The 21,983-nt window shown below is 38.6% G+C and overlaps 1 protein-coding gene across 3 annotated transcripts in view; it reads right to left on the reverse strand.

The window, feature by feature from the left end:
* Positions 1 to 21,983, reverse strand: part of DTNBP1 (dystrobrevin binding protein 1) — a 146,813-nt gene that overhangs the window by 57,573 nt on the left and 67,257 nt on the right. For all 3 annotated transcript variants that reach the window (XM_031012528.3, XM_019030169.3, XM_055390672.2), the window contains one exon: positions 16,204 to 16,226. In XM_031012528.3, coding sequence (XP_030868388.1) covers positions 16,204 to 16,226 — 23 coding nt within the window. The remainder of the gene's footprint in view (positions 1 to 16,203; positions 16,227 to 21,983) is intronic.

The following is a 21,983-nucleotide window of genomic DNA, read 5'->3' on the forward strand; positions in this document are numbered from 1 at the left end:
GACATCGCTGTAAGAACTGGAGAGCCACTGGAAGAAAGCAAAGAGATGCAACTCTGTTACAGAACTCCATCCACACAGACGACATGTATTGGGTGCTGTGCCAATCACTATTCTAGGCCCAACAGATAGAGCAGAGAAAAGCCAGATAAATGTATGTTAGGTTTACATTTTAGACAAAAAAGAGGATCCAGGTCACAAATAAAATAAACCCAGGTAAAGAGAGAGAGAGAATGATATACAAAGTAAAATGTGGAGAGCCTTGAGAAAGCAGCAGAAAGGAACGAGTCAGGCCACGACCTACAGGAAGAGCAGGACAGGCGGTGGGAAAAGCTGGAGGCCTGGTTGGGCCTATGGGCCTGCTGGAGGGAGCAAAATGGCTGAGAGCTGCAGCAGAGGAGCCAAGGCCAGAGAGGGAGCAAAGGGCTGGGCCCTGCAGGGCCTCGCAAGCCAGGACTTGGGAGGTATTCCACATGTGATGGGAGGCCACAGAGAGTTTGGCACAAGGAGGTGATGCTCTCTCTGGAGGATAAGTGCAGAGGCAGGAAGCCCAGGGAGGAGGCCCCCACGGCAGCCCAGAGGAGAGACAACAGTGCCGAGGGTAGGCAGTAGTAGGGGAGGCAGGAAGAAACGGTGAGAGGCAGTTTGTGGGCAGCGCTGGCTGGATTTACTGAAGAACTGATGTGTAAGGCAAGAGAGGACTCATGCAGCATTTTTGTTGATGTCTCTTATAGCCTAAGCCTGGGGATGAACAGCGCTATCATCTAATGAAATGGAGAAGACAGAAGAGCCAAGAAGCAGGCAGGATGAGACTCAAGACTGCAGATTTTGACAGGTTGAGTTTAAGATGCCAGTGAGCACCATCATAGGACTCTTGAGTGGAGAGCTGGATAAACCAGTCTAGAATTTAGGAGTGAGGCCAGGATTGGAGCCAATAGCATTGGGTGGTATTTAAAGCCTTGGGACTGAATGAGAATGCAGGAGAGAAAAGGCCCAAGGATTAACCCCAGAGGCACTTCAACATCTCCGGTGGGAAGGTAAAGAGCTTGGACTGAATCCTGAAGTGTAGTTCTCCAAGTGTAGTTTTCCAAGATATTGTAGCCAACATAATTTGGGTGGTAATGTCAGTTTTATTAGTCATGTGTTTACTTTTACAGGCAAAAGGGATTAAGGAAAAGAATAGTGAAGTATGTGGACAGTACGAATAACTGCCAGACGATTCTGCAGAGAGGTGAGCACTGATGGTGCAGAAGAGAGAGGACAACGCTGCCAGAGCAAAGCCCTTAGGCAGGAGAGAAGGAAGGAGTCCAGCGCCTACACTGAGGGGCTTGCTGTGGAAGCAGGGACAGTCCCCACGGTGCCAGCGAGGAAGCCAGAGTAAGCCGATGCTGGGAGGAGGGGGTGTTAGTGCAGGGAGCACACAGCCCTTCTCTTCTGACTGCTTCTAGTTCCTCAGTGAAATCAGAGGAAAGCAATGAGGAATGGGATCAGGGAGGGGATGTCCCAGTTTGAGAAAAGAGCATTCTCCTAGTGCGCAGAGGGGAATGTACGAGGATTGCCAGCCTGGCCGAAGGCTTTCTAGTGAATTGTGGACAACATCTGAAGTGAGAACTCAGGAAAGGATGTATGTTTTCTTCTAGCTACATTCAGCTGCTCAGGGGCATACACCATGCAGGCAGGATGGAATTCAACCAATTACATTTTTTCCAGCAACAGAGGGAGAGAAAAGTAAGGAATTATTGCATAGTATTAGAAAAATTAATGACTTATATGGCAAAATATTGAGTGGTCATTTCATGCTGTAAATCAAAATAAGTTCTAGATTAAGTAGAGTTAAAGTAATAAGTAAACTAGAATAAAAACTGGAAGAAATAACAAGCTAATATTTATTTCTTAGGATTGGGAGAGAATCTTCCATGCAGAAAAGCAATGGAAGGTATCATTAAAAATATTCATTTGATGCCCAAAAGGTATGTGAAAAAAATGCTCAACATCACTAACCATCAGGGAAATGCAAATCAAAACCACAGTGAGGTATCATCTCCTACAGTCAGAATGACCATTATCAAAAAGACAAAGGATAAGTGTTGGTGAGGATGTGGAGAAAGGGAAACTCTTAGACACTGTTGGTCAGACTGTAAATTAGCTCAGTTGTTATGGAAAACAGTATGGAGGTTCCCCCAAAAAACTAAAAATAGAATTACCACGATTCAGCAATCCCACTACTGGATATTTACCAAAGAAAAGAAAATCAGTATTTTGATTAGATAGCTGCACTCTCATGTTTATTGTAGCACTATTTACAAAAGCCAAGATATGGAATCAACTAAATGTCTATCAACAGATGAATGGATAAAGAAAATGTGGTATGTTTACACAAAGGAGTATTATTCAGCCACAAAAAAGAACAAAATCCTATCATTTTCAGCAACATGGATGAGCCTGTAAAACATTAAGTGAAACAAGCCAGGCATAGAAAGACAACTACTGCATATTCTCACTCATATATGGAAGCTAAAAAACTTGACTGCATAGAAGTAGAGACTAGAATAGTGGTTACTAGAGGCTGGGAATGGAGAGTTAACCAGATGTTGGTTAACAAATACAAAATTACAGAGAGGAGGAACAAGTTCCTGTGTTCTATAGCACTGTAGGGTGACTATAACAATTTATTGTATATTTTCAAATAGCTATAAAAGTGGATTTTGGCCAGCTACGGTGGCTGACGCCTGTAATTCCAGCACTTTGAAGGCCAAGGCGGGCAGATCATCTGAGGTTAGGAGTTTGAGACCAGCCTGGCCAACATGGTGAAACCCTGTCTCTACTAAAAATACAAAAATTAGCTGGGCATGGTGGCAGGCGCCTGTAATCCCAGCTACTTGGGAGGCTGAGGCAGGAGAATCACTTGAACCTGGGAGGCGGAGGTTGTGGTGAGCTGAGATCGTGCCACTGCACTACTCCAGCCTGGGCGACAGAGTGAGACTCCCTCTCAAAAAAAGAAAAAAAGAAAAGAGTGAATTTTGAATGTTCTCAGTGCAAAGAAATGTTTGAGGTGATAGATATGCTGATTATCCTGATTTAATCATTACACATTACAAATATGTATCAAAACTTTACACTGTACTACACAAATATGCGCAATTATGTGTCCATTTAAAATAATAAAAGCAAAACAAATCATTTGAATAAAAATATTACACTTCTGTGTGTAATAACCACGCAAAATTAAAAGGCAAATAATGTTGAAGATAAATATCTGCAATAAATATGACAATTTGAAACCCTTAATATGTAACCCCTTCATTCAAATCTACAAGTATACTAAAACTGCAACTGAAAGCAGCCAGAAGCAAAAACAGTTCATAACAACAATAAAAAGCTGATAAATCACATTTTACCTCCCGTCACACCTCAAACAATAATCAAATTTTATTTTTGCTATCATATTAGTAAAGACAAGAAAAAAATACTCAGTTGAGGGTCCATGAAATAGATAAAGTCACAGACATTGCTAATGAAAGTATAAACTGGAACAACCCTTCTAAAAAGCTAACGATGAATACACACCAAGAGCCTTAAAAAATGTAATACACTTAGGCTGTAAAAAATTGTGGCCCTATCTATGTACGTATAGAGATGCTTATTACAGCACAAGTTATGCTTAGCATAAAACTGGCAACTACCTAAATTTCCAACAATAGGAAAACAGTATGTTAATGACATGAGGCAATGCTCATTTCATAAGGGGAAAAAACAGGAAACAAAATTGTTTGTATGCTATTCCAATTTTGGATGATATGTCTATATATGTGTGTGTGTATATAAACCTCAAAAATGTTTGAGGCTATTGCAGACTAGTGATTCAATTTTTTTCCCAGAAGCTTTTTAAATTTTCCTGTCTTCAATGGGGATGCATTGCTTTTACAGTTATTTTAAAAAAAAAGACTAGGGGCACTTTCATGTTAAAAAGATCTGAGCATTGTAGTTAAACATGAGCTGACTGGCAGAAAAGGTGACTAAAAAGCTATGGTCACAGTCACCGTTTCTAGAAGACTGTGCAGGTACAAACACCATTTTTATATGGGGTATTGGAAAACTAGCATGGGTCTAGACAAGAATGACCAGGAGAATAAAGCATCTACAATCAGCTACCACGAAAAGAAAAGGTCAAGGAACTACAACTCTGAAGCCTTAGAAGGTTGGTAGAGAGTGTCAACTGTCAACACACCAGATAAACACCTTCAGGACTGCTCATAAACGGATTCTGCATGGGACGAGGTGTTGGATGACAGGACTTCAAAGGTTTTTCTAAGATACAATGGCTAGAAAGAAGTAGAAAAGGGGAGACTGCCAGAAATTCTTTTTCTGTTTTCTTTTTTTAGACGGAGTCTCACTCTGTGGCCTAGGCTGGAGGGCAGTGGCACCATCTCGGCTCTCTGCAACCTCTGCCACCCAGGTTCAAGCAATTCTCCTGCCTCAGCCTCCCGAGTAGCTGGGATTACAGGCACCTGCCACCACGCCTGGCTAATTTCTGTATTTTTAGTAGAGACAGGGTTTCACCATCTTGGTCAGGCTGGTCTTGAACTCCTGACCTCATGATACACCCGCCTTGGCCTCTCAAAGCACTGGGGTTACAGGCGTGAGCCACCGCGCCCGACTGTCTTTTTTTTGAGATGGAGTCTCGCTCTGTCACCCAGGCTGGAGTGCAGCGGTGAGATCTTGGCTCACTGCAACCTCTGCCTCGCAGGTTCAAGCAATTCTCCTGTCTCAGCCTCCAGAGTAGCTAGGACTACAGGAGCACACCACGCCTGGCTAATTTTTGTATTTTTAGTAGATACAGGGTTTCACCATGTTGGCCAGGCTGTTCCTGAACTCCTGACCTCAGGTGATCCACCTGCCTTGGCCCCCCAAAGTGTTGGGATTACAGGCATGAGCCATCGCGCCCAGGCAGAAATTCTTTTAAAACTGTTACTCAGAAATCAGCATCTGCAATAGAGAAGATTTGACTTTAAGAATGGTCAAATATTTCCTGTCCAAGGGGGACACAGTGTGCAGAGGGGAGCTAGAGGCCTTACTAGTCTTTCTTCTAATCCTGCCCTGAGCTTCAACCCACATCTCAAATTCAGAGGAATCTTTCCAGGGTTCTGCAGCATAAATCAGCATCTTTTTTTTTTAAACACTGGGTTTTATTCTTATAATAGCCCTGTATTAAAGGAGCATTACACAGCAAGACCAGGAAGCAGTTCAAATACAGTTAAAGATGAAATCTCAATATGCTACTTAGCTATTCAAAGTTTGCGGTATAGAAAGAGAATGGGGGAAAGGGACTGGATATAAATGCAATACATAAAGAACACTGAACACTATGGAAACTCAAAACTTGTCTAAATTCTATTGTTTACGTTTTAGCACGTCCCAGGAATGACTGTGGTGAAGTGAGAAAAACACAGGTTTTGAGGGCAGATGTTCCTGGGTTTAAATCCCTGCTGAAATGCTTACTAGCTCGGTGACTTGTTTAACTCTCTAAGTCTCAATTTTCTCATCTCACAGGGTTGTTTTGATACTACTTGAGATACTGTGGTACTAACTATGAAATGCAAAGTACAGAGCTAACACACGTACATGCCTAATAAGTAGTTTCTTTTCACTAATTTATTAGAGTTTTAATAGAAATAAACAGAATTATACTTATATACCTATAATGGTATGACTGATATTCTGTGCCACATTAATTTTACTAAATGAAAGAAAAAAATCCTGGTGGTTATTTATTTTTTGATCACATCATTGCAATTACTATGATAATTCTTATTACATATACTTTTATTTTCAGTTAAAAATAAACATAATTAGAACTGATGAGTCATCTTCATGTAGTAAGTTTCTGACTGTTCAATTCCATTTTATCTACCATAGTATTTATTTCATAGGTTTTCAAAACTGGAATTAGAGACTTGAAAGTGAATAGCATATTAATAAGTATCCTATGCTACTCTTTTATACAATACTTTAAATGATTCTTAAGAATACAAAAGGATATTAAATAGTTCAATATTATTCCAATGCTTCTTTAGTTATTTCCCCTATCTTAGGGTAAACACCATTTTCTTTCTCAAATAAAAACAAATTAGCCAAATTTCAAATGCTGATTCATTTTATTTTATTTTAGAGACAGGGTCTTGCTCTATTGCCCAGGCTGGAATGCAGTGGTGCCATCATAGCTCACTGCAGCCTCAAACTCCTGAGCCTCAAGTGATCCTTCCACCTCAGCCTCTCAAGTAGGTAGGGTTACAGGTGCATGCCACCATGCCCGGCTAATTTTTAAATTTTTTTGTAGAGCGGGGGTCTCATTATGTTACCCTGGGCTGGTCTCAAACTCCTGGTCTCAAGCGATCCTCCTGCCTTGGCCTTCCAAAGTGCTGGGATTACAGGTGTGAGCCACTGCTCCCACCCATATACTTATATTTATGCTATAGGCATACCTTTACAGGGAAAGCCAGATGAATATTTAAGTAGGAGTGAGAGTTTCTCAGCTCAGTTGGGCAGTTGACTTCTCCCCTACTCTAGAAGTTTATAAAAACCATTAGGCAACTACCAATCTTCTGAGAAAAGTACAAACTCCATCCCAGTTGCCTTCAACAGTTTAATCAGCAGAGCTACAAGATCCCACAGGTTATTTTCCAGCACACACCTCTAAAAAGCTAAGACAAAATCATGAAGCTCCATAAGAATTCAACAGACAAAGTCTCTTGTTAAGGCTGACAGCTAAAATTTTCAAAGATTTCTTTTTGTGGTTTTAAAATTTAGTTTTCTGAAAGGTATAATTTTTGCTGTCAAGTTATACCATGTTCCAGCAAAAAGGTAATGAAACAGATATAGCTGTATTTATTCATGATACCAAACATTTATGATAGACAACAAAACATTGTCCTGATTCACTTCTAAAATACTCTATTGCTATAATTATTGATCATACAATGGTGGTATATGATCATTACAAGAAATCCCAGAAAAGTAACATTTAAGCATCACAACCCTAATCTTGATGCTCTATTTTTATGTAGTTTAATACCTAAACAAGCTGTTAAAGTGCCAATTCCCCTTCAATATAGAACATCGTCTTAGAGAATTTCAGGTCATGCCCAGTATGACAACTTAAGACAGGGTATTAAAATAAACAATCAACTCCGTCTTAGAAATAAACTGTCTTAGAGCCAAAATTAACAAACAGGATATAAATATTTTGGTATTACAGGACATAGATACTAACTTTATTTAAACACTGTTACATAAATATAAACCAGCTTTAAAAAAAACGAATATACACTTAACATATATTGACATATGAGAAAAAGATGAGCAGACACCTCAAAAATCTTGCCAGTATTTACCAACAAATCAAGATTTTCAAGGAGCAATTTCTTAGATGAATGATCTAAAATATTAAAATTGAATATCAGATTATACCTATATGCAGATCTTTACTCTTAGAACCATTATTTAAGATAATGACTGAGAGAAGAGAAAATATGTCATTTAACATACATTCCCTATAAGTAAATACTTTAAAAATAAATGCCAAAGTTCTCACTGATAAGTTTTTTCCTGAACACTTAATAATGAATAAGAATGTGGTAAAACCTCTAGTTAGAATTTGATTCCATTAATGCTCCAATTTTATAATGAATTCCTGAGCTATCATTTTACTTCTGTTAATATGTCTATCTAAGCTTGAAAGGTTTTGCTATGTTATACATACACAGGCGTGAGAGAGGGACACAAAGAAGGAACTTTTCTCTTAAGTTTGATACACCTTATTCAAATTTGTAATATTAAAAAGAGAATAACCTTGATAAGATGAGAGACAACATGTATTTCTTTTTTTTTTTTTTTTTTTTTTTCATTTAAAGAGAAGTGGCTTCTACCTGACAAGGCATGATGTAGAAAACATGCCATAACATATGCCAACTAAAAGAAATAACAGGGAGTTTTAAAAAATGCAATCACTATTAAAAATTATTCCTCAGTTACCACCCCCATGGATAGTACAATAAATTACTCAATAAAAAATGCACAGTTAATTTTTCAGGTATTTTTTGCAGTAAGTTCCACAACTTCAATATCCTTATATATGTATTAATATATATATATAAATACCACACAGAGATGTCATTAAAACCACAGCCTCTGGCTAACAGATAAGGAATACACTGAAGTTACATAAAATTATGAAAAGAATATACATATATATATTCAACCTGTATGAAGCATTATGACATTTTTCAAAATCCATACTGAAAATCAGCCATTTTAGATAAACCCATATAGTACCACAGAATGAATTTTAACTTTATACTATCTTTGGATATGGCTCACATATTTAACTCTATTAACTGCCTCTTGGAAAATGAACATACTAGCAGCAAGGGATGCTGAATTCGTTTTATGGAGCTGCACCAGCCTCATTATTCAAATAGCTAGTATTATTTTCCTGGTATTTTATATTTATCTTTTAATACAAATATTGCTTCATAAAAAATGTCAGTTTGATTAATTTCACCTGATGCATGAGAAGACACATATTGTAAAAAAAAAAAAAAAAAAAAGTCCTACATTTCCATGCAACATTTTAAACTTATTTTAGGTATTAATTTAGTAATTATTACTTGTTGGTAATAGAAAGAACTAATAATGCTCTCATAAAAATGTACTACTTGTAGGTTCAAGTCAAGTTGAAATTTAATTTCTGCTTTTTAATAATATATCATCTGCATACCATGCAAATACAGCAATGTATCCAGGCATGGAAGTAAACATTTCAAAGGAAAGCAGCAAAGGAAAAACAGAAAATAAAGTTCCACCTACAGGGATCCCTCTGACTATTTTCGGTGAGTCCTGGAGATGACATGGATGTGAGACCTGAATGAGTGAACAGAAGCTCAGTGCTGGTCAAGTGAAGCCTCCAGTTACCAGGCAGCTGCCCTCACGTGCATCTTCTGGGATGTAGAACAAAGGAAGTGAGGCTGAAGCCAGAAGCAGGTTTTTCCAAAGAAATTGTAGTAAGCCTGTTAGTTTTTTGCTGATGGCTTAAGCAGATATACATTGGAATCTACTGCCTCTATAAAAGCAAAATGCAAGCTCTCAGGGGCTCTAGTGTGCAAAGATGTATGCACCAGTCTGGGACCATACCAAATGCAGCTCAAAATGGAGGGGAGGGAAGGCTGAAAATAACTAAATCCATCTGAATTTGTCATCTAGGTACAAAGATGCTTTAGTAACACAGCAAAAGAGAGATGAAATCTTGCTGTTTGAAAGTAGTAACATAAAAATTAAAAATATAGTTCATTTCATAACACACAAGGCATCTATAATTTTCCCCTACCTCATTTTTAATGTAGCATTAGCCTAAAGGTTTTTTCAAATTCAGCAACACTAACCAGTGGCTTGGAATGTGCTATATATTTTTAATAAGTATCTTAAGTCATCAATTCTAATAGTTACAAACACTTCTCCACAATTTTTTCCTTTTTGAAAATAGTATGGTCTAAATCCCACTCCCGCTGGTCCCCTCTGAATCACAGCTCCATCAATCAGCCACTCTCACTGTATCTTCAACCCCTCCCTCTCTATAGCTTCTGTTCCTTTTTCATACAAATATACTCAACTTCCTCCCAAAATTAAAAAAAAAAAATCCTCCCTTCAACCTAACTCTCTCCTCTAACTATTCTTCTTTCCTTCCTTTAGCCTTAGCTTTTCAAAGCATTGTCTCTACTTCCTCATTCATTTAAATATTTAATAAGCACCAAAGTGCCAAGCACCTGAGTCACAATGGTGAACAAGGCAGAACAGTCCACTCATTCCAATCCTCTGCCATCTGGTTTCTACCCCCAGCCCTCCAATACACAAACCCATGCTGCTGAAAGTGTCCTCATTAAGATCACCAATTAGCTTCTCAGGCTATATTTCAGTTTGCCTTCTCCACAACAATATGACACTGCTTCTTGACATGTCCTTGAAATGTTCTCCTTATCACATTTTCCTCTTTGCCTCCACTATGGGCAACTAGCTCTCTTCTCGTGCCTGTCTGGTGAATGTTGGTGCTTCCTAGATTTCTATGCATTGTCATCTTTTTTTCATTCTGCCCTGTTGTTTGTGGGCAACGTCATCCAAACCCCGGGCTTCCATTCCCACCTACATGCTGGCTACTCTCAAATCTAGCTCAGATCCTTCTCCTGAGGTTCAACAGCCCATTGGACACTTCCACCTATAACGTCTTACAGATACTGCAAATTTAACATGCTCATGGTGAAATTCACTCAATAAGAATGAAATATTAAGGAATAAATTTAAGACTCATATATTGAAAACAACAAAACTGCTTAGAAAAACTGAAGATGGCTTAAACAAACATGGATACATTCCATGTTCATGGATTGAAAGACTCACTATCATTAAGATGACAATTTTCCCCAAATTGATCTATACATGCAACACAACCATCCCTATTCAAGTCTCAGCAGGCTCTTTCCTTTGTTAGAATTGTCAAAATGATCCTAAAATTTACATGAAAAGACGAAGAACCTTAAATATTAAATAGTCAAACCAATTTTAAAAAGAAGTAGGTTGGAGGACTTAGACGTCCCAATTTCAAATCTTACTATGAAGCTACACTAGTCAAGGCAGTGTGGCACTGGCAATAAGGAACAAAGTTGAGAGTTCAGAAAAAAACTCTTACATTATGGTCACTGGTTTCCTACAAAGGTGCCAAAGCAATTCAATGGGGAAAAGAAGCTCTTTTCAAAAAATAGTTCTAAGGCTTGTGAGGGAGACTTGGGGCATGGTGCAGCCTAGAGCCCCAAGGTCTGCCAAAAAATGGTTCTGAGACAACTGAATATCGATATGTAAAAAAATGAAGGTAGACTTTTAACTCACACGAACACAAGGCTTAACTGAAAATGGATCACAGACCTAAATGTAAGAGCTAACTAGTGTTGCCAAGGATGAGGAGAAACTGCAGCCCTCACACACTGCTGATAGGAACGTAAAATGGTACAGCCATTTTAGAAAACAGTTCAGCAGTTTCTCAAAAAGTTAATCACAAACTTGTCATATAATCCATATATTCTAGTCTTAGCTATATACCCAAGATAAATACAAATGTATGTCAACACAAAGACTTGCATAAGAAAGTTGATGGCAGCATTATTCAAAATAGGCAAAACCTGGAAACAATCCAAATGTCCATCAGCTGGTGAGTGGATAAACAAAATGGGGTATATTCATACAATGAAATATTAATTCAGCAATAAAAAGGAACAATATAATGACTTTTTATTCTACTCAGTTTCCTGAATCTGTGTCTTTCTCTCCATTCTAGCAATGGCTTAATTCAAATCTAATAGTTTCCCAACTGATCTCTTTTAGTCTAGACCTGCTCTTCTCTAACCTATCTCCTATATGATTCCAGAAAACTTGCTTTAAAATGCAAATCTGATCCTTCTACCCTGATTGAAACCCTTGGGGATATCCTACTCCCTATCCAGACTCTATCAGCTACAACAATAACCTTTGAGCTCTTTTTAACCATGCACCCCTGACATATGCATGAATTCCTGCTCTAATTTATTACATAATATACAGAAAATTGACATTTAAAAGGATGACATAAAAAAACAAAAATTCCAGTTTCCTCTCTCCTCCTAATGCTTTGCATGCCCACATTCCTCTTTGAAGACCACTGGCCTAAAGGGAAATGTCCAAGTTCCTGTGTATGGCATTCAAGGCTGGGTACCAGTTGTTCCTTGCCTCTCTGTCCAACTTCATGCCTCATCACTTCACCCCACACACCATATGCTTCAGCCAGGCAAATTATTTGTGGCTCCTTCAATAAATAAGAAATTAAATTTTAACTTGTATTCGTGAAATAAACATATCTGCATCTTTACAACTGTTCTTTCCTCTTCCTGGAATGTCTTTGTTATCCTTTCCAGCCCGGTGAGTACTCGTCATTCAGATCAAGTGTCATGATCTCTCTCTGGTTGATTACTCCCACCTTAGTGTACTTATTTCTATTATTTCTATATTGTATTCAAATTATATATTTGCCTTTCTAATCTATAAGCTTTGCCACAGTCCTTTAGCTCCCTGAGGACAGAGGACAGTAACATCATCCAACCTGAGTCACTTAAGTATTGTTCAATGGCAGCTGAATAGTTTTGTCTCACATGTTAAGCCAACTCTTGAAGTGAACCAACAAACTCTACTGAAGTTTACCATCTAGCATCATCATCCCTATCTGTAACATGCTAAGGGCTGCCAAGCCAGTAATATGCATAAGCCACATCCACGAGTCATCCAAACAAGTGAGACTCCTCACAGCCTCAGAAGTCTCCAAGTCAGATGGCTTGGTGCCTTCTATTTTTACTCAAATTTAGCCATCACCATCACTGGGAATTGCTCCCCTTCTAAGATTTCAAACTGAAATCTCTTCTTTGACCACAAGATCCACCTCAACCACTAAAAGTGTTCTTCCCCTTTACGGGGTACCTCACCTGTACCATTCAGCCTGCTTATTCTGCTGGTCTGGTCAGGCCTCCCCTCTCTCTAGTCAGAACTCCACAGCCAATCATTTCAATCATAGTCTCACTAGCATCCATGGTTACCATGCCTGCTGGCCCATCTTACATGTCTTCCCATTTCCAACTCTGTGTTAACCAAAGCATATTTGTTTTGCTTTTTTATTTCTGCTTCTGAGCCTAGCCCTGAAAATTCAGATTATCATTCCTTACGTGAATTCTCAAAAAATTATTTAATCCTTCCATGTCAACTTTTCCCTATATTATCAGCCATCCTTTCCTTCTCTAAGGTCTTAGGAAAAGAGACATCCCTGGATACTCTCCAAGGATAACCTATCTGGATACCACTTCTTTCCATTTTCTTTAGTATCATAATGACTCCTTCAATATCTTCAACTATACCTCCCCTGACTTTGACCCGGATCCCATCTCGTTACATTTTCATTTTTTTCTACCATTCATGATTGAATAGTTAGTTCATGTCACCTTTATTTCCTAACTACTCATACACTTCTTTTTTTGGAGACAGAGTCTTACTCTGTTGCCAAGGCTGGAGTGCAGTGGCACAATCTCGGCTCACTCACTGAAGCCTCTGCCTCCCAGGTTCAAGCAATTCTCATGCCCCAGCCTCCCAAGTAGCTGGGACTATAGGCGCCCACCACCACGCTGGGCTAATTTTTTGTATTTTTAGTAGAGATGGGGTTTCACCATGCTGGCCAGGTTGTTCTCGAATGCCTGACCTCAAGTGATCCGCTTGCCTCAGCCTTCCAAAGTGCTAGGATTACAGGCGTGAGCCACCATGCCCGGCCTATTCATACACTTCTGATTTTCAATTCGGATTCAACCTTTACAAACAGCTCTTTCAGGTCACCAATGACCTGTTCATTGTCAAATCCCACAGGCTCTCTCCATTCAGCTCAACTTCTCTGCATTAATTATATTATGGATAACCACTTTTCCTCCTTTAAACTCTCCTCTGTAGTTTTTTTGTCACTACATTGCCTTAGTCTTCCCGTTTCTCTGACCACTCTTGTCCTACCTTAACCACTGGCTCTGCTTTCCAGAGCTAAGTCTTCAATGTCTTATGTCTTTAAAGACTATGAAAGCTTATGTACTCTACATGTGCTTACAATAATGGAATTCCTTCCCCATTAAAAATATAAAATAAGGACTTTTATGATCCTATCCTCTTTTTCTGCTGTCTAATATTTGAGTGATGTCACTAAAAATTTTAAATGAATGCAGTATTTGGGGAACACAGAAAAATTTCCTACCGCCAATATTAAAATAAGAACAACAACTGGTTTTAATAATCTTGTAGAGATTGGCAATATGCACCAGAAGGTGAATGTAACTCATCAACCTCAATGGAGTATTAGAAGGGAGAATCCAGAACTTGGTGGATGATATTAATCTACATTACTAACTTTGAGGGTTACTAATTCTGTATTTTGGTTCTCAAAAGTTAGTTTTCCCCCAATTTAGAAAAGAGCTTCTAAATATAAGTTGAATAAAGCAATTGGAGGAAGTAACACCTTTTATTTTCCTGCAACCTGAAAAGGAAAAAGGCAATATTCAAAAAATAATAAATTGCCACAATATGTTCGAACAAACTTTTACATCTTTTTTTCTTCACTAATACTTTGGAAGAGCTATTATATTTCTGTTTTTCTTGTTATAGGGTACTTTTTTTTTTTTTTTTTGAGACAAGAGTCTCATTCTGTGGCACAGGCTGGAGTGCAATGGCATAATCTTGGCTCACTGCACCTCCCAGGTCAAGCGATTCTCCTGCCTTAGCCTCCTGAGTAGCTGAGGGTACCACCACGCCTGACTAGTTTTTGAATTTTTAGTAGAGATGGGGTTTCACCATGTTGGCCAGGCTGGTCTTGAACTCCTGACCTCAGGTGATCCCCCTCGGCCTCCCAAAGGAGGCCCTTCCAAAGTGCTGGGATTACAGGCGTGAGCTACCATGCCCAGGCCACGTTTTAAAAATATTAGCAAAACACTCAAGAAGAAACAATTTTGAATGAACACTGATACTAAAAATCTAGATATAATGCAACATTCAATTTAGGGTTTGTTCACATTTGAGATCTTTAATTGGCCTGTGGGTGGATTTGATGTGCTGTTAATTGTACATAATTAGGAATGTGTGTATAAACAAGATATTTCAGCCTAAATTGAATTATTCTATCGGGTAATATACAACACTACCTAACCTTTTGCAAACTGCTATTCTCTTCTTTTTCTCTGAATATTGTCACACTAAAAAAAGTATGCCTCAGCACTGAGATGCAAGTAAAATTGACATTTTACATAATCTGTGTCCCTGCCCTGTCTTTTAATATTAACTTGATTGTTTTTTTAATCTCTTACTGTTATATAAGAAGATACTAAACTAGTCAACCAAAAGAAAAGAATGAGAAGGAAAAGGCATTTTATAAGGATTTCAAATCTTATTTTAAACCACTGATTGAAAAAAAAATGTATACAAGTAGTGGTTTACAAATTGAATTAAGAACAATGACAGCCGTGACAACACATTGTATCACATGATCATTTAACATTACCTTCAACAAACTGGCCATGAACTTAATCATTTACTAGAGCCGTAGTAGGTAAAACAGAAATCCAGCCAAACAAAGCTGTTCAATAATAGCTATGGGAGGAATATGCCTTTATACCTTTTATCTTGAGAATTCGTCATTTTTTCTAAATCCAAACAGATCAGACATATAAACAATTCAACCATAAATGATATACTTGGAAATCTTTAACCATTCGGTAAATCTAAAAGACAATGCTGGTTTATATGTGAAGTATAATAAGCATAAAACAACAAAATCAGAAGTGTTTTAATAAGTAATTCAAAAAGTTTTCTCAGTTATTGAAATGAGTCTCTCGAGAATAGGATTTCTACTACTTAATTGCTCATGAGTAATTAATTGAAAAATGGGAAACTGGAAGAACCTTGAGCTGCTGGAAAGTTTGTGTTTTTTTCTGTTTTTCACTAGTGTTTCTCCATGACCAGTAAGGGTCAACATAACCAAGAATTATTCTCTAGTGTCCCTCCTTCAGGCATTCCCTAAAAGTAAAAAGTAATGCTGGGTGCTTTTGGAATCTCAGAATATATTTCATCTGAGCCTCTAATTTTACAGATGGAGAGAGAAACTGTGCCTGAAAAGGTAAGAGACTCATCCAAAGTCACAAGACAGCAGCAGAGCAGGGCCCAGCACTGAAGACCTCTCAGGAGGTTCGAGTGACTGCAAGGTCAATTACAGGGGCACCTCTTGATCTCTGTCACCATTCCCTTTCCACATGGCCCAGACTGTACAAGAGAAACCAGAATCTTCTTAAACTATGATTCTCAACAACCTCAAAGTTAGCACTGCACCTTCCTAACATACCACTTATTAAGGTCATTAGCAGGAACTCTCACTTGGTACATGTGCTAAAGAGAATATCAAAACCACCTGTGATTAAGCAAAACCTACAAAAACAGTATTAAGTAAAGTTTTACTGTTTTATGTAAACTGATTTTAAAAAATGAGTTTGTTCATCATTGTCGAGAGAACATCTGACACCAATGAACTCTCAACTACTTTAAAGTGAAGAATTAACACAAAATTACCTTTGAAGGTTTCAAGTTCCTTCCTGTAGGAAAAAAAAAAAAAGACAAGACAATGCAAATTAAAAATCTCCCCAATGAAAACTGTTCTTCCATCATAATAAAAACTTATGTACTTTAAATGCCCACAGTGGTATTTCTGGATCTTCACATATCAGTTACACTTTACTGAAATGACCAGTGCGATGAGCCTAAACCAACTATTTTCAGTTATTTCTGCTATTTTCTATTAATGGCTCAAAAAAGTTCCACCAGAATCCAAATAATAATCTAAACAATTTCATCTAAACAATAAAACAATTATAAGAACACAGAAAGCATTTTAATCCCAGCTGTGAACCATCTCATACATGTAAGAATCAGTTTATAAAAAGCACTTAACACAATTTTTCCTTGATGGGTAAATATTCAATACTGGATTTTTGAGATCGTTAGTTAAGAATTATCCAAAATAGAAGCAGTTGTTTTCCCTTTCAACAGCAAAGGAGAAAAGGGGGAAAGTGCATATCAAAGGATTGAGGTGCACAGCTCATGCCACAAAGGGCCAAGCCTCTAGGAATCTTCTGGTTTATTATTTTGTCAATATTAAGTAAGGATGCCAAAACACAAAGTTTCCTGGGAAGTGTACAGTGGGGAAACATAGATTAAAGTAAACATTTTGTGACAAAGAAAGCAAAGCAAGTTGTTTTGAGGCTTTCCCTCACAATTTTGCAGTTACGTATTTTTTTTCCTCATTATCAGTACTAATGAGTAATTTTGAGGAAATAAAGGCTTGTTATCCCAGTTAAAATATGAGACATTTATTTTGTACTTGCACTCCAGGTTTTACTAAAAATCTAGAGATGTTTTGAATTCTTAAATCAATTTTCTACACACCTAATTACAATACCCCTCATGTTCCAAAATAGCTGACTACACTCAACAGCTGCTAGAAGAGACTGGCAAGCTGCCTACTGAAAGGCCAAGTAGATAATGTTCTTGCAACAGCCAAAGTGAAGGTTCTTAAATCAGATGGTCATCCCACTCCGTTTTTTCCTAACAATATCTACTTATAATAATTATCCAGCACCATGGTTCATAAACTATGCAAGAATTTTCAATCCTATTTTTTCAAAAACCTGTGTGGCCGGGCGTGGTGGCTCATGCCTGTAATCCCAGCACTTTGGGAGGCTGAGGCAGGTGGATCACCTGAGGTCAGGAGTTTGAGATCAGCCTGGCCAACATGGTGAAACCCCGTCTCTACTAAAAATACAAAAAAATTAGCCGGGTGTGGTGGTGGGCACCTATAATCCCAGTTACTGGGGAGGCTGAGGCAGGAGAATCACTTCAACCCAGGAAGCACAGTTAGCAACAAGCCAAGATCGTACCACTGCACTCCAGCCTGGGTGACAGAGCGAGACTCTGTCTCAAAAAAAAAAAAAAACAAAACGAAACAAAACAAAAAAACAAAAACAAAACCTGTGTAATTGTTTCCCTTCAGTCCATAATCAACTTCATTCTTAAAAGCTTAGCTAGGTACAAGCTAAATATGCCTAAAACCTGCTTTATACCCCGATAATAAAAACCAGAATACAACAGGAAGGCAATATGTATCACAAGAGAATCTCAAAAAGATATCTTCAATCTACTTCTTAGTGACATCCTCACATTAGCAATTCCCCGACGTGGCGAAAGTTGACAGAACACTCAGTTCAATATTCTAATGAGTAATTCTTTTTTTTTCTATGATTACATTCTTTAGAGAGCTTCTAATTTTCTTCTTTTAGAATGTGTGACTGTGAGCAGAATTTCTAAAGGGCTCTCTTGTTTTAAAAAGCTGAAACTCAGAATAATGATTTCACAGACACTGTTATTCTCCTACCCCCAAATACTAACAACCATAAAAACAAGGAATCCAGCAACTACTATTAAATACATTAATGAGTGAGTGTGCAATTGAGGAGGGCGGTTTTCCTGTGGACTCATCCTGCTCACCCTGCAACCGTCTGTCTGCTGCTGTGAAGAGGACAAGCCCAGCATCTTCTGGGCATCCTCTGTCACACAGCGTCATGACCCACAACTCCACAACTGTCAGCGAAATTTCCAGGAAACTTCCCTTCAGAAAATCATTCCTGTACCCAATTCCTAAAACAGACGACTGCTTGAAGTAGTGGTGGTACAAATAATTGGTTTAAAGAAAAAAATCAGTATTATGCAACTTTTTTTTTTGAGACAGAGTCTCGCTCTGTCACCCAGGCTGGAGTGCAGCAGTGTGATCTTGGCTCACTGCAACCTCTGCCTCCTGGGTTCAAGCAATTCTCCTGCCTCAGCCTCCCGAGTAGCTGGGATTACAGCCACCCACCACCACGACTGGCTAATTTTTGTATTTTTAGTAGAGATGGGGTTTCACCACGTTGGCCAGACTGGCCTCAAACTCCTGACCTCAGTTGATCCGCCCGCCTCGGCCTCCCAAAGTCCTGGGATTACAGGCATGAGTCATCGTGCCCCACCAGTATTATGGAACTTTTAAGGAACTGATGAAGTAAAGCAGCAGCCCTGAAAGCCTTGAAATTTCACAATTGTTAGGGTGTACTCCACCATCTGTTAGAGGTACTCAGCATTTGGAAATATAGAAAATGTAAGAGAAGGCAGGGAAAGGCATGTCAGTCACAGGCAGCAGTGACTGTGAGGTCACAGAGGCCAGAGACGACGCAGGTTATATTTAGGAAACAGACTTCAGAACAGCAATACTTCAGCAAGTACTTGTCCTGGAGCAAATACTTCAGAACAGCAGGCTGAATGAAGAGAAAGTAATTCAGATAAAAAGGTAGAGAGTTCTCTGTGCCAGGCTAAAATATTTTGTTTTATTTTTAGCAGGAGAATAACATGAGCAAAGCTGTATTTTAGGAAGAACGTTCTAGCTGTGATGGATGGATATACTGGCAAGGGAGAGAATAAAAGCAGTGAGTACACAGGAAACTCACATGGGGGGCACGTGGGGAAGAGCTAATTAATACTTGGCAAGAGAAATGTAAGTGGCAATGACAATGAAATGAAGGATTCCAATTTGAAAAGTATCATAAAGAAGACTCAACAGCCCAAGGCATCTGACTCAATGGGGTAAGGAGAGGAAGGAGACAAGCATGCTAACCGGGGCAGTTCTAGTCTGGATCATAAGAAGGAAAAGATTTTGGAGGGCAATGCATGAGTTCAGTTTGGAAATTGCTGAAACAGGAAGACTGAAAGCCGCAGACAGGATTCCCACCGCCTTCTGCCTACTCGAGGATTTAACTCCTACAGATTCCTACTCCCTCGCTTCGCATTCACTCTTGAACCCATTCCAATTTGGCTTCTGGACCCCCACTACGCAATCAACGCCACCAACAATCATCATGTTGCCAAATCCAGAGACCACTTCTCTGTTTTCATCCTAATCCTTAAGCAGCATTTGACCCAACTGGTGGTTTCTTGAAACAGTTCCTTCTAGTGTTCTCCCACCTCCTCAGTTTCTTTTGCTTTTGTCTCCATCCCTTCCAGACCACCAGATGCTGGAGTGCTGCAGGCTTGGTTCTGGGCCCTCTTCTCTCCTCAGCTTACATTCGCTCATAAGCCAATTTCATCCCTAGCTTTAAATGCCATCCATATTCTACTAACTTCCTGATTACATTTTCTGTCTTGATCTCTTCTTTGAGCTCCAGACTCATGCAACTGCCCATTTGATAGCTTTATGCAAAAGTGGAGTAGGCTACTCAAACATTTGCAAGACAGCCTGTTCTTCTCCAGTTGACGTCATCTCAGTTAATGGCATTACCCGGCTCCTCAAGTTTTGGCTCATCCATCTCCCTCATTCTCCATCCAATTCATCAATAAATTCTGTCAATTCCATCTCAAAAGATAGCCTGAATTGATCCACTTCTCTCCATCGTCACTGCCATCAACCTTATATAAATATCCATTTTCGTATACTAAATATAATCTTGGTTGAGTTCAATCATTCATTCAACAAAAATTTACTAAGCCTTAGACACTATGATAATGTTAGGAATAGCATTAGGAATAATGCTAGGTTTGGAATAGACACGTTCCATAACCTCAAGGAACTTTAGTGGAAGAGACAGAAAAATAAAGCAATAATTAGAAATCAATGTCATAGATTACAGTGCTTTGGTAATGACATGCTGAGGATTCTCTAGGAATAAAGAAGAAAGGACAACTCATACACTTAGGTTTGGTAGGAAAGGCCTCCTGGAGAAGCAAGGACTGAGCTGATGCATTTTCAAGGACAGTATAATTGATGATGATGGGCAACATTTATCGAGAACATGGCAGATATTTTACTCTTAAGCATTAAGTCATACTCTCAGCTAACCAGATGAAAAAGCATGGGTAAGCAGGAGTTTTAAGTTCCAGTCACTCTCCTTCAAACTGTGTTATTAGCATAAAAATGCTAATAATAATAATTAGTGTAAAACAGCCTTCAAGTTCATCTTTTCCAAGAAGACTTCATTGACATCCAATCAGTGATCTCTCCTTTATCAAAAATTCTGTAGCACTAAACTCTATCAATATTACACCTTTACATGTGCTGCCTTGTAATGTGGTTCTGTTCATACAGGTATCATCTCTACAGTTCCTGAAGTGCAGAGACTGCATCTCTTCCATCCTGCATCACATGCGTGCCCAGAGTTGGACCCAACAGACACTCAGCAAATCATGATTACCAAGTACTGAGGCTGCAGGATGACTAAGATCTGCTTCTTCAAAGAGGCCATTGCTGTAATAAAATATAGATTTTATTTTTGATAAAGTTTGATCAAGTATCTCATTTGAAACAACTTGTTTGTTGCTTGCATTTTCTAAAAATTGAGTTTCTTATTTCCATAGTTTAATAGTATTTTCAGAAGATCAAACAAAAAATTGAAATGACTCATTTTAAATGTTAACATATTTCAAAATTTACTCAATTCAGCTAATGCCTTTACAAAATTTAGCATAACCCTAAAACTAAAACATTCAAAAAATAACAGCAGGATCAAAAGCTAATAATATTCCAAAGGGTGAAACTGCTATTATTTAATCATTTTCTCTCCAGGGATTGAGTTATAAAGGAGAATAAAAATGAAAGAAAGAATCACATTAATAAGCCTATGGAATGTTACAAGAAGTATATTAAATCTATATATGAGTGGAAATCAACTAGCTCAGACTCAAGATGAAAACTTAATAGACAGAAGCTACTGGATAAATGCCACCATAAACACAGATAAAGCAAACTCTCTCTAAATCCTAAACTGCCTCGCTAGGACAAATCCATGATAAAAGGCTAACACAAAATACCACATTCAAAACACCAACTGCAAATTGCACCCTAACATTTTTCTTCATGTGTAGAAATGTTTAGGGGAAATTTTTTTTAAGCATGATCAGCAATACTCTTTTATAGAACATTCCTGAACAGTTTCCCTTTGTTAATGGCTGATGGACAGAACCTATTACTGTGACTACTTGTTCCTGGGAAAGATCTCACAGGCCCACTCTCAAGAAAGAAGCATCTACCATTCATCACCAACAAGTCAGAGGTCTGTTGTTTCCCGGCAGTCCACAGTCCTGTGGTGCCACCCTACAGGCTTGGTGGGGTTGAGGGGGATTGGGGGTGGGTGGTGGGAGGGGCCTCCTTTCAGCTTGAGATGAATTTTCTCAGGACTCTCTATACCTTAAAAGTCTCTGTTGTCATTTATTCTTTTTTGTGTGTGTGTGTGTGTGTGTGTGTGTGTGTGTGTGTGTGTGTGTGAGCAACATGGCTG

The sequence above is a fragment of the Gorilla gorilla genome, chromosome 5 (genome assembly GCF_029281585.2).
Source record: "Gorilla gorilla gorilla isolate KB3781 chromosome 5, NHGRI_mGorGor1-v2.1_pri, whole genome shotgun sequence".
In the NCBI taxonomy this organism is placed as follows: Eukaryota; Metazoa; Chordata; class Mammalia; order Primates; family Hominidae; genus Gorilla; species Gorilla gorilla.